The 12,536-nt window shown below is 46.5% G+C and overlaps 1 protein-coding gene across 1 annotated transcript; it reads left to right on the top strand.

Moving 5' to 3' along the window:
- The first annotated feature begins 2,195 nt into the window (after nucleotides 1–2,195).
- LOC129707450 (protein snail homolog Sna-like) lies at nucleotides 2,196–6,260 on the top strand. The gene is made up of 3 exons (XM_055652485.1): nucleotides 2,196–2,604; nucleotides 2,905–3,441; nucleotides 5,287–6,260. Exons 1-3 carry the CDS (start codon nucleotides 2,211–2,213, stop codon nucleotides 5,466–5,468), a joined length of 1,113 nt encoding a protein of 370 aa, XP_055508460.1. The 5' UTR covers nucleotides 2,196–2,210; the 3' UTR covers nucleotides 5,469–6,260.
- The last annotated feature ends 6,276 nt before the right edge of the window (nucleotides 6,261–12,536 follow it).

Below are 12,536 nucleotides of genomic sequence, written 5' to 3'. Positions count from 1 at the left end.
CAACACGTTGAGACAAAATCGGCCCCGTGTTAACAAGCTCTCTTTCCTAATTTGGGCACGACTCCTGGCAAGTTGTGTGCTGAAGGGATCTACTTCTTGTTCATGTCTTATTTAATGCATAGCTTCGACCCCCGTCATTAGACGGATGTAAAAATAAAGAGGCTTCTCAAACAATCCCATGTTTCGCGTTGCTGACTCCATGAGTCAAGGTGTAATCACCTCACCCGTCTGCCTAGGAGCTAGGGACATCCTCTACACTTGTATCTGCTGCGGTCTCAGTGCCCCACCCCTACACCCCCCCGACGAGAATACCTTTGGCAGTCTGCACCTGTACACAAACGCCTGCCCTACCTGCCCGTACACCTGGATGAGCTCATCAGCAAGTACGCCCGGCAGGTGCATCCTGCCCCGACACGTGGCCCAAAGCCGGAGGGGACAATCGATGTCTGAGAAAATCTGACTCACAATCCAATGTTTTGTTTGCGCGCATTCTTGTTTAACGCGCCAACGACTGCAAATAAGAACCGAACCATCTTCAAACAAGCAAGACACGACATGCGTGGCATCCCTGGTATTGTGCACACCTTGCTCTCCGCACTGCAAGCGTAGGAAAACAAGTAGACATCTATCCTGAAGTCGGAGTGAAGTCTGATCCACGGGCTGAAGAAGGGTCACCCATTCCTTTTCTCCAGAGATACTGCCTGACCTGCAGAGCTACTCCAGCCTTTTGTGTCTATCTTCGACATCTATTCCGTTTGGACATCAATGCCCTGCATTAACTGTACACAACTTGATCAATGTTTTCACACAAAAAGTGACCCTTTTAAATTTACAAATTACATTTTTTTACATTTTTAATGAAAACCGCGTGAACTAAACCCTTAGATCAGCATTAAGGAAATATATCTCTTTCACTTGCATCTCATTTCAATGGTACTTAACTGTCACAAGCATGTAGGTACAGTAACATTCTCCTTTTTGCATACAGTTCAGTAGAATTTTACTACAAATCTAATCGATTATGATAAAGAATCTGTTTCCCGCCGTGAAACATTATGTAGTTGCAACATCCTGCGAGCGGCTGAAATGTATTTCCAAAAGTAATAACCCATTTTGTATTTTTAACGGGTGATGTTTATCTATTTGTTTTATTCCTCCGAAGCGCTCAATGGTGCGCGTGGGTTCGCACCTGATCTCGCTTACAGCGGCAAGTGTCACGTCTAACACAAGTGCCCTTCATTCAAAGCTGGAACTTTGTATAGTGGCCAAGAATAAACATGGAAGAGGGGGGGGGGGGGGGGGGGGGGATTCAGGGGGGGGGGGGGGGGGGAGATTCAGAGGAGGGGGGAGAGAGGGACAGAGGGGGGGGGGGGGGGGGGGGAGAGAGAGAGAGGGGGGGGGGGGGGGGGGAGAGAGGTGGGGGGGGGGGGGGTGGGGGGGGGGGGGGGGGGGGGGGGGAGGGGGGGGGGGGGGGGGGGGGGGGGGGGGGGGGGGGGGGGGGGGGGGGGGGGGGGGAAGGGGAGGGGGGGGGGGGGGGGGGGGGGGGGGGGGGGGAGGGGGGGGGGGGGGGGGGGGGGGAGGAGGGGTGGAGCGCATTTCGTCAACTCTCGGAGAAGAACCAGTGCTATCAGTTCCAGGCGCCTCTGGCAATGTTTTATACTGGCAACGCAGACGTCTGAAGAAGGGTTTCGGCCCGAAACGTTGCCTATTTCCTTCGCTCCATAGATGCTGCTGCACCCGCTAAGTTTCTCCAGCTTTTTTGTGTAACCATCTTATATACTGGCAACGCTTTGGGTCCGGAAGAGACTGGGAGGAATCCGAATAGATATTTGACAAATTAATACACCACGCGGGGACGGGACCTCATCTCAAAACTATCCGGAGTTAGTGCAAAGGCAAGAGTGGTGACTAATTCAAGGACAGCTTCAAACCCAGACTTGTTTCCCCGGGTCCCTTTAAACACCTCGCGCCTCAAATTAAAAATCCTGGCGCCCCCTCCCCTCCCCCCCTCTCTCGCAAATGTTTGAAGAATATTTCCAACGATTGGTCGCATCATTTGTTCGCGCATCTCTCTGAAGCTGAGCTTGATTCACACTGTGCGCTTCAGGCTTTGTTGGAGAGTCTAATCTAGCGCATTGTGTGAGCAGGAGCAATTTGGAGCTCGTTCACTCCCTAAAAAGGCTGCGAAGCGTTCGCTGTCACGCACAACAATGGGGTTCGATCGGTCTATCTGTGCAGTGGGATCCCGAGGTTTGCAGCTTTGTATAAACCACCTGTTGGAACCAACAAGCCCCTCCTCGTCTCTCGCTTCCCTTGGTGCCACCAGGCGATTGGAGGAGGGTGGGACAAATGCAACTCCCCCTCCTCCCACAGCCGGCCCGGCACCCAATATTTACACCAGGACGCGTACACCTTCCACAAGTTATCTCGGCGCACTAACACTGGGTGGACGAGGTGGATTGAGTCAAACGCGCTCGCTGCTTTCATTGGACTTGGGAGCCTACAGGCAAACGGGGAATCTCAAGATGCCGAGGTCTTTTCTTATCAAGAAGCATTTCTCAACCAGTAAGAAACCCAATTATGGAGAACTGGACAGCCAGACAGGTAAGAGCCCGGGTTGGTGGGCGCAGCGGGCGGGGGTCGCGTTTATAGTGGGAATCAGTAGGAAAAAGAAGGGTCTCGACCCGAAACGTCATCTATTCCTTTTCTCCAGATATGCTGCCTGACCCGCTGAGTTACGCCAGCATTTTGTATCTATCTTCAAAATAAAAAATTGCTTAAGGGGAATGTTTGATAGAATCGATAGGATTTGCACGAGTGTTTTAGTGAATATACATGTAGTGCGCCTGGATTGTGTGCACCGCCCGGTTCGTATACTGAGCTGTTCATGCTGTTTTCTTCCAGTGATCATCTCTCCGTTCCTCTATGAGAAGTACCCGGTCCCTGCTATCCCACAGCCCGATATCCTCAGCTCCGCCGCCTACTATCCCGCCATCGTATGGGATGCAGGGTTAATCTCCAGTTTCTGCTCGGCTGACATCGAAGCCAATCTCGCCGGCAAACAGATCGATTCGCAGTCGGCGGACAGCGCGAAACGGTGCAAACCTCACGACCTGGCGTCGTTGTCGAGCGAGGAAGAGGACGGGAAGACGTCGGACCCTCCCAGCCCCGACTCGTCCGCCACAGAAGCGGAGAAGTTTCAATGCAACCAGTGCACAAAGTCGTACTCCACTTTCGCTGGGCTCTCCAGACACAAACAGCTGCATTGCGAGGTCCAAGCGCGGAAGTCCTTTAACTGCAAGTACTGTGAGAAGGAGTATGTGAGTTTGGGGGCACTCAAGATGCACATCAGGAGTCACACGCTGCCGTGTGTGTGTAAAATCTGCGGCAAGGCTTTCTCCAGACCCTGGCTGCTACAGGGACACATCAGGACACACACTGGTGAGTACATCGGGGCGCTCTGGGGTGGGACCAGTAACCTTCTGGGTGACTTTCTAAAACATCTGCAGTTCCAAGTGGAATGTTTTTTGTTTTTTGTGCATATCTTTCATTCATTTGTTCTATATCTCTCGTTTCCCTCTCCCCTGACTGTCTGAAGAAGGGTCTCGACCCGAAACGTCACCTATTCCGTTTCTCCAGAGATGCTGCCTGACCCGCTGAGTTACTCCAGATTTTTGTTTCTATCTTGGTGTTGGGACCTTGCTCCTCACCCTGCAGGACCCAACACCAAGTCACACATTATATCTGATGTGTTGGAAGGAACTGCAGATGCCGGTGTATACCGGAGATGGACGCAAAGTGCTGGAGTAACTCGGCGGGTCAGGCAGCATCTCTGGAGAGAAGGAATTGGTGACGTCTCGGGTCGAGACCCTTCTTCAGGCAATGACTATCCCAGGTCTGAAGAAGGGTCTCTACACGAAGCGTCGCCCATTCCTTCTCTCCAGAGAAGCTGCCTGGCCCGTTGAGTTACTCTAGCAGTTTGTGTCGATCTTGTTTAGAAAATGTTTAGTCAAGCTGTGGAGAAGGGTTCCTAACCGAAACGTCTACTATTCATTTTAACGTTATGTTTGAAATATTTGGATGCTGGCCGGTGTAACTGTCTTTGGTCCCATTTAATGGCACGAAAAGAGATAATATGAAGACCCGCTCATCTTTCCCAATTTCAGCGAATATTTACCACTAATATAAATATTTTGCCTCTACTTGGTCGTTCTAACAAGGGAAGGCAGGTTACCCTTCCCAATTCATCTCAATGTTTATATGCACAGCGCTGATCACATTCTGATATAGAACTTATTATTGAGTCGGTACAAAAGGCGCACATGCTTCTATAAAGCCACCTTCAGCCAAAACATTACTGGTGGCTTTCCAGACTGCGTTTTTGTTCCATACATTGTCTCGACCAGCAAAAAGAGGATGTTCTTACTGGGGAACAAAAAGACCCTGTTGTGATTCTTCGTTTCACCACTATTGCATTTAATTCTTTCTGAGTGCTGGCGTTGTCCTGCCGTGGACCATGTATGTGAATGACAGACACGCGGCAGGTGCATTCATGTAGCTGCGCGGTTTGTACAGTGCACCTGTTACAGTGCACGGCAGGCACAGCTTTAGACTCCAGCTGTCACCTTTCGGGGCCATCAGTTTTAAATGCAGGAATTATCACTTTTCACAATGCACCGTCTCCAGATCTATTTATCAGCCCCTGGCAAGGGTTCGTTCCCACTTTGTTACTGATTTCACACCTTCTTAAGTAAATTCCCCTCAAAGGAATTAGTTAAAAGAACACTTTTTTTTCAACTTTGTCTGTGAATTATTCCTGGATCGTAGTTTTTATTTTTGAAGATAGGCTTCCTAAATTTTGGTCACAACATTTCCTCCTTATTTGAGGGTGATTGTTGCATATTTGATATTAGATTTGGTTCAACAGGCTACTGTTAAATTTCCCTTGCAGAATTAATATTTCACACAATCTAGCACATTGAAAGCAGATCCCTTTATTGTTTTGCTTTCACAATGAGAGCACAGCCCACCACCTATTTGCTCGTAAACATTGGCTGCACCAATCTCCTCGCATGTGTCAGCCTTTCAAAGCTTAATTGGTTTGTTTTAACTTGTTTCAACTTCCAGCTTTTGCAGTTCGAGGCAAAATATTAATTATAAACAAATAAGATAGAGATGGAAGTAACATGAATGAGCCTTTCAAGTATGGTGTTATAAAGAATGTTGAAAGTACCAATTTATCTCTGAAAATTCATACTATTGTTATTTTCTTCCTGTGTTTTTAAGGAGAGAAGCCCTTTTCCTGCCCTCATTGCAACAGAGCATTTGCAGATCGATCCAACCTCAGAGCCCATCTGCAGACTCATTCAGATGTGAAAAAGTATCAGTGCAAAAACTGCTCCAAGACTTTCTCCAGAATGTCTCTTCTTCACAAACACGAAGAAACAGGATGCTGTGCAGCTCGTTGAGACTGAACGATTATACGAAGCAACAACTGCCATGCGCATCTCAACTCATTGGTTACAGACTGAATCTTTTTTTTCTGTTGGCTTAATGCTGATTTTTTTTTGTTTTGTTTTATTTATTATGATTGGAGCATAAATATTAACATTCCAGTTTTGTAACTCAATAGCTACCACCTTTTTGAGAGGGAGGACAGAACAGGGCCGGCTCTTTCAGGGAGACCTTGATGTATCTCCAGGACATTTCATTCAGTATTTGATTCAGTACAAACCACCAAACAAGAGAGACTGTTTTTATTGGTGTAACTATGCAATAAAATGGTAAACTTGGGCTGCTGACATAAAACGTTCTCAGTGGAACAATGAAGCCCTGCAATGTGTAAAGATTTGTGCAATGGGTTTAACAGACATGGCTTGATATTCGAAACAAAATTCCTGTTTACGGGGCAAGCTGTGTCCTGAAGCACCTGTTAATATGAACCTTAACAACTGCTTTTCAGTGGGAGTGTGACTAATGGCAGGCAGTTGTCGCATGCTACAATGCAGGGCTTAGATAAACGCCTGACTATTGACAGGTGTGTGCCAAAAGACTTTTTATGGCTATTGACAGGTGCCTGGTGAATGCATCTTTTTCTATACAGTGTACACAATTGTCACAATATATATTTGTTTACATTACAAGGGTACACTGGTATTGCTCTTTGTATACTGTCATTTTTTAACGTGACAGTTTTGTATTGCTAAGACTTTAACATGTACATTATATAAAGAATATGTAATAAATTTTTTTACATTCAACGGAACGCAAAGTAACTAATTGAGAGTGAAAAAAAAATCGATATCAGTAAACCAGTAGGTCACGTTTTGCTACATTTAAATGTCACAGCCAAGTTGGAATCAAATGAAATCATTCAAATTTAATTCATAGTAACTCAATTATTATATTTTAATTCTGTGATGTCGAGCTTACTACATTGTTGATTGATGCTACTTTAATGATGTAAAGCTAAATAGCCTCTTGGAAAACAACATTAGTTCTGTTCAATAGAGTGTAGACATACAGGGCGGAAACAGGCCCTTCGGCCCACTGAGAATCTGCCGAAAAGCTATCACCCTGTAAGCTAGCACTATCCTACACAGTAGGGACAATTTACAATTTTACCAGAGTCAATTAACCTGCAAATCTGTACGTCTTTCGAGCATGGGAGGAAACCGGAGTACCCAGGGAAAACCTATGCAGGTCACAGGGAGAACATGCAAACTCCATACGGAAAGCACCTGTAGTCGGGGTTGAACCCAGGTCTCTGGCGCAGTAAGGCAATAACTCTACTGCTGCACCACCGTGCCGCCCTATTCAATAGTTCTCAAAGGGAAGGATTTAAGGGAGTTTACAAATGTTTACATTTTCATATTCTTCTCCACTTTCACTCTCTTATCTCTGTCCAGTATTTTTTCTTCCCTGAGCCACTTCCAGTTGTGTTTTAACCCACCCACTCCTTACATGTCTGACCCCAAATCTCACCTTGCTCTCCTTTAAGACTCCCTTTTAAAAGATAAGTCTTTGGTTACCCTTTGAGTCAATCTACCCCATCTCTTTCTCATCATCAGACTGACAATCAGCCTGAAGAAGGAACCTAACTTGAAATGTCACTGATCCATGTTCTCTATCGAGGCTGCCAGACCCACTGAGTTGCTCCAACACTTTGCCTCCTTTGTGTAAACCACCATTTACAGTTCCCTGCTTCGACTCTTTTCCTCATCAGCTGTTTCTCTCGCATGTCTGAGAAGTACCTTGGAATAACCAAATACCAAATCTCTTACCAAATAATTTTACCCACCTCTTGATTTTAAATAAATCCTCAAATAGGAATTTAGGGCCAGTATTTTGTCAGCCCTGTAAATCCTCTTTGAGCATCTGTTGCACACATTTAGTGACAGAGTTGGTATGCATAATAACTATTGTATAAATGCGTGCAGTTAAAGATGTACCTATTAAACAATATGTGATTGCACAGCTGAACACTCATCACTAAAAGGATCATCTACTTGCAGGTTGATTGCTGCCCAATCTCTTGTATCTGCTGCTATCATTTGCTAAATAAACCTACCTGATATCCCGGTTGCTAAACACTTTAACTCCCCCCCCCATTCCCACACTAACCTTCCTGTCCTAGGCCTCCATTGTCAGAGTGAAGCCCCACACAAATTGGAGGAATAACACCTCATATATTGCTTGGGCAGCTTACATCCCAGTGGTATGAATATTGACTTCTCTAACTTCAAGTAACCTTTGCCTTCCCTCTCCATCCCTCCGCCTAACCTAGTCTGACTGATATCCCACCCCCACTCCCCCTCACTCCCCATCAGTCTGAAGAAGGGTTTCAGCCCAAAATGTCACCTATTTCCTTTGCTCCAAAGATGCTGCTGCACCCGCTGAGTTTCTCCAGCATTTCTGTGTGTACCCTAGTCTGACTGTCCTCGTTTACATTTTATCTCTTTGCTTTGTTGTTACCTTCTAGCTACCAATGATCTATTCCACATTTTCCTTGATTGCCATCCCCTTTGTCTCATTTTCACACCTTACATTTCCTTATCTCTGTATCTCCCTCTCCCCTCACCCAGTCTGAAGAAGGGTCTCGACCCGAAACGTCACCCATTCCTTCTATCCAGAGATGCTGTCTGACCTGCTGAGTTACTCCAGCATTTTGTGTCTATATCTTCGGTTTAAACCAGCATCTGCAGTTCCTCCCTACAACATTTGCCGCTCTCTATTGTTTCCTAAGTCCACAGGGCCCAATGTGACTGAAGGTTTATAAACAAAGCAGTAGATAAGGTCTTCCACATGCTCTAGCATGCATGCTACACAATCTTGCTGTCTGTACGGGACAGTTCTTTGCAATTTACAGAGAACATATTACAACCCAGATGTGGGAGATGGAGGTGGAAAAATAGGGACAGAAACTGCAACCCAGTCACTCTTACCCTGAGCTGTCATGAAGATATCTGTAGGCGCTTAACAATTTATCAATCAGCAATAGTTCTATTGTTTTCCTTCCCCCTGTCATTGACTATTGTTGTGACTGATAGGTTGCATTGCAACAATAACATCCACCACAACATTCACATTCTAAAACCAAACTGAGAAATCAGACCTTATTGTGTAGATCAATAAACTAATTACCTTGACGATGTCTAGAACCTGATATCTTCTGCCTGAAGAAGGGTTTCGACCCAAAACATTTCCTATTTCCTTCGCTCCATAGATGCTGCCTCACCCGTTGAGTTTCTCCAGCATTTTTGTCTACCTTCTTCTGCAGTGCTTTGATACCTTAAAGTTGGAACATTATAAAGAAGCTTGGAGGATAATTCTTCAGTAGAAGTTGCAATCACTGTCGTACAGAGAATGTTCGGCACCGTGGCCGTTGATGCTGCTGATGACAAACGATGATGGTGCTGACGAACGGTGATCCTGGTGATGATTGGAGGACAATTTTGGATTGAATTGAACAACACAGCATGGAACAGGCCCTTCGCTCCTCCTACAACTACCCTCACCACTATTGCCCTCCCTATCCTTTTGTACACAGATGTAGATATTGCAGTGGGACATGAAGCTTAGTGTAACCTTACGCTGCACAATTCTAAAGCCAGAGTAAGCATGTTCTTGATTCACAGGTCCATTTCCACCTTAATTCTCCTCTAAAAAGTTCAATCATCTTTTCCCAATCAATCAAAAGGCATTTCTTATTCACTCAACCATCGATCACCCGTTCACACTAGGTCTATGGCATTCCACTTTCTCATTTATTCCCTACACACTAGTGGCAATTTTACTGAAGCCAATTAACCTACAAGTCTGCAAGTCGGAAGTGGGATGTGGGAGGAAACCAGAACATTTGGAGGAAACCCTTGCAGTCACAGGGAGTTCATGCAAACTCCACACAGATAACACCCAAGATAAGGACTTAATGTGGCTCCAAGCCATTTCATTATTTGCAAGGAGACACTGCATTTTAACCTAATACATTCATATTAATTATTTACTTAAATGGAAACCAATTCCATGGCTTTCATTTAAAATTGTGCTCCAAATGTACGTATATAATTTAATGGAAATCACTGCACATCAGTCCTCCCCATACTTGCCCTGTATGTTTCTGTATCAAAGTCAGTCAAAGTATCCTTTATTGTCATTCAGACTTTTCAGTCTGAACAAAATTGTGAACCTTGCAGTCACACTTAACACAGTTTAACATCCACCACAGTGAGTTCACCAGGCACCTCCTCACTGTGATGGAAGGCAAAAGTCTTAAAGTCCTTGTCTCTTCCCTCCTTGTTCTCCCTCAGCGTTGAGGCGATCCAGGCTTTTGATGTTGGGACCCCTCTGGGTGATGGTAAGTCCCGCGGCCGAATCCGAGCTCCGCGAACGGGCCGGTTCAAACTCCGCGGCCCGGGGCGGACGAAGCTGTTGTTTGTTGCAGGAGCTACGGAGAACCGGTCACCAACCTGGGATCTGCGAGCTACCGATGTTGTCGTCCACTGGGCCCGCGGCCGAGTCCACTGGGCCCGCGGCCGAGCCTCCGAGGCTCCGAAGTCGGGTCGCCATCGCCGCAACGCCACCACAGCCCCGAAGTCGGCCAGCCTCGTGTTGGTAAGTCCTGGCTCTGCCTCAGGAGCCTTGAGGTCGGTCCCAGTTGGAGGCCGCCAGCTCCACGATTAGGCCTCAGTGCAGATGGAATCGGAGACGGGGGATACGACAAAGAACAGGTCGCATACTCTTGACAGGAAGAGGTTAAAAACAAGTTTCTCCACACCCCCACACACATACATAACTAAAATTAACTGAAATAAACTAAAACAACAGGACAAAAGAAAACAAAAAAAAAAAGAAAAGACAAACGTATTGCAGGCGAGCCGCAGCTGCAGGGCAGTGCCGCCACTTCCCGTATTGTTGGCAATCAAACCAGTGTTCAAGATTTGGTCTGATGGACACGATACAATTTGCCTGTTATCTCCACAATTATAATTTACTTTTATAACTGTGTTGTTTATCATCCCACATCCTCTACTGTTGCTCTGCATTAGTTAGACACGTCTCAAAAGGCATTTGTCGAATGTTGTGGGTTGCTTTGTCCTTAGCTGTTGCAACACACATGGAATACACATCATCTTTTGAGTTTTCTATGTTTGCATGCAAAGCTGTGGTGATTTGCCTCTTTTATTACATAAGAGCTGCAGAATACTTCGCATTTGCTCCGTTTGTCACTAATATGATAAATTAGCTATAGAGTTGTCACAATAATAGGAGGTAGTCAAAAATGCTGGAGAAACTCAGCGGGTCAGGCAGCATCTATGGAGCGAAGGAATTGGCGACGTTTCATGTCGAGACCCTTCTTTAGACTGATGTGGGAAGGATGGGGGGGGGGGGGGCAGAGAAGGTTCAGAAATGGACGAAAGACTGGAGACTTGGTTTATACTCTCGGAGACAGTGGGCTGTGGGAGAGCTGGGAAGGGGAGGGGGGTCACAAGGAGGGAGAAAGCAAGGACTACCTGAAATTGGAGAAGGCAATGTTCATACCGCTGGATTGTAAACTACCCAAGCGAAATATGAGGTGCTGCTCCTCCAATTTGCAGTGGGACTCACTGTGGCCATAGAGGAGGCCCAGGACAGAAAGGTTGGATTTGGAATGGGTGGGGGAGTCGAAGTGCTGAGCCACCGGGAGATAAATTGGGTTGGTTAGTGCGAACCGAGCGGAGGTGTTGGGTGAAGCGATCACCAAACCTGGTCTCACCGATGTGGAGCAGCTGACACCTAGAGCAGCGGATGCAATAGGTGAGTTTGGATGAGGAGCAGGTGAACCTCTGCCTCACATGGAAAGACTGCTTGGGTCCTTGGATGGAGTTGAGGGGGGAGGTAAAGTGACAAGTGTAGCATTTCCTGTGGTTGCAAGGGAAAGTACCGGGGGGGGGGGTGGTTTGGGTGGGAAGGGACGAATTGACCAGGGAGTTACGGAGAGAGCGTCTCTGTGGAAAGCCGAAAGGGGAGAAGATGGGAAGATGTGGCCAATGGTGGGATCCCGTTGGAGGTGGCGAAAATGTTGGAGGATTATCTGTTGTATGTGATGTGAGGTGAGGACAAGGGGGACCATGTCCTTGTTATGAGTAGGGGGGATGGGGAGTGAGAGCAGAGCTACGGGATATAGAGGAGACCCTGGTGAGAGCCTCATCTATAGTCGACAAGGGGAACCCCCGTTCTCTAAAGAATGAGGACATCTCCGATGCTCTGGTTTGATACACCTCATCCTGGGTGCAGATGCAGCGCAGACGGAGGAATAGGGAGTTGGGGATAGAGTCCTTACAGGAAGCAGGGTGGGAAGAAGTGTAGTCCAGATAGCCATGGGAGTCAGTGGGTTTGTAGTAGATGTCGGTCAGTAGTCTGCTACCTGCGATGGAGATAGTGAGGTCTAGAAACGGTAGGGAGATGGCGGAAATGGTCCAAGTGTATTTGAGTGCCAGATGGAAGTTAGTGGTGAAATCGATGAAGTCAGTGAGTTCTGCATGGGTGCAGGAGGTAGCACCAATGCAGTCATCAATGTAGTGGAGGTAGAGTTTCAGGATAGGGCCAGGGTACGCCTCGAACAAAGGATTGTTCGACGTACCCATCAAAGTGGCAGGCATAGCTGGGGCCCATACGCATGTTCCTTGGATTTGGAGGAAATGGGAGGAATCAAAGGAAATAATATGAAATGACATGAACATGCACATTAAGCAAACCATCTGAAATAAATCTCTATCACTTTATCAAATAACTCAATCATTAAGTTAAACACAATAACCTGTATATTTTCAAGACTCAACTACTTTTTTATTCGTCTTAATGCCTCCAAATGTTTGCCTGCCATCATTATTGATTGATTGAAAGATACATCATGAAAACAGGTCCTTTAGCCCACTGTGTCCTCACCGCTCATCGATCACCTGTTCTCACTAGTTCTACATGATCCCACTTTTGCATTCACTCCCTACACATTAGGGGGAATTTATGGAGACCAATTAACCACAAACCCAAAAGGA

The sequence above is a fragment of the Leucoraja erinacea genome, chromosome 21 (assembly GCF_028641065.1).
Source record: "Leucoraja erinacea ecotype New England chromosome 21, Leri_hhj_1, whole genome shotgun sequence".
In the NCBI taxonomy this organism is placed as follows: domain Eukaryota; kingdom Metazoa; phylum Chordata; class Chondrichthyes; order Rajiformes; family Rajidae; genus Leucoraja; species Leucoraja erinaceus.
The sequence above is the reverse complement of the archived record's forward strand: the minus strand, read 5'-3'. Positions and strand labels throughout refer to the sequence as shown.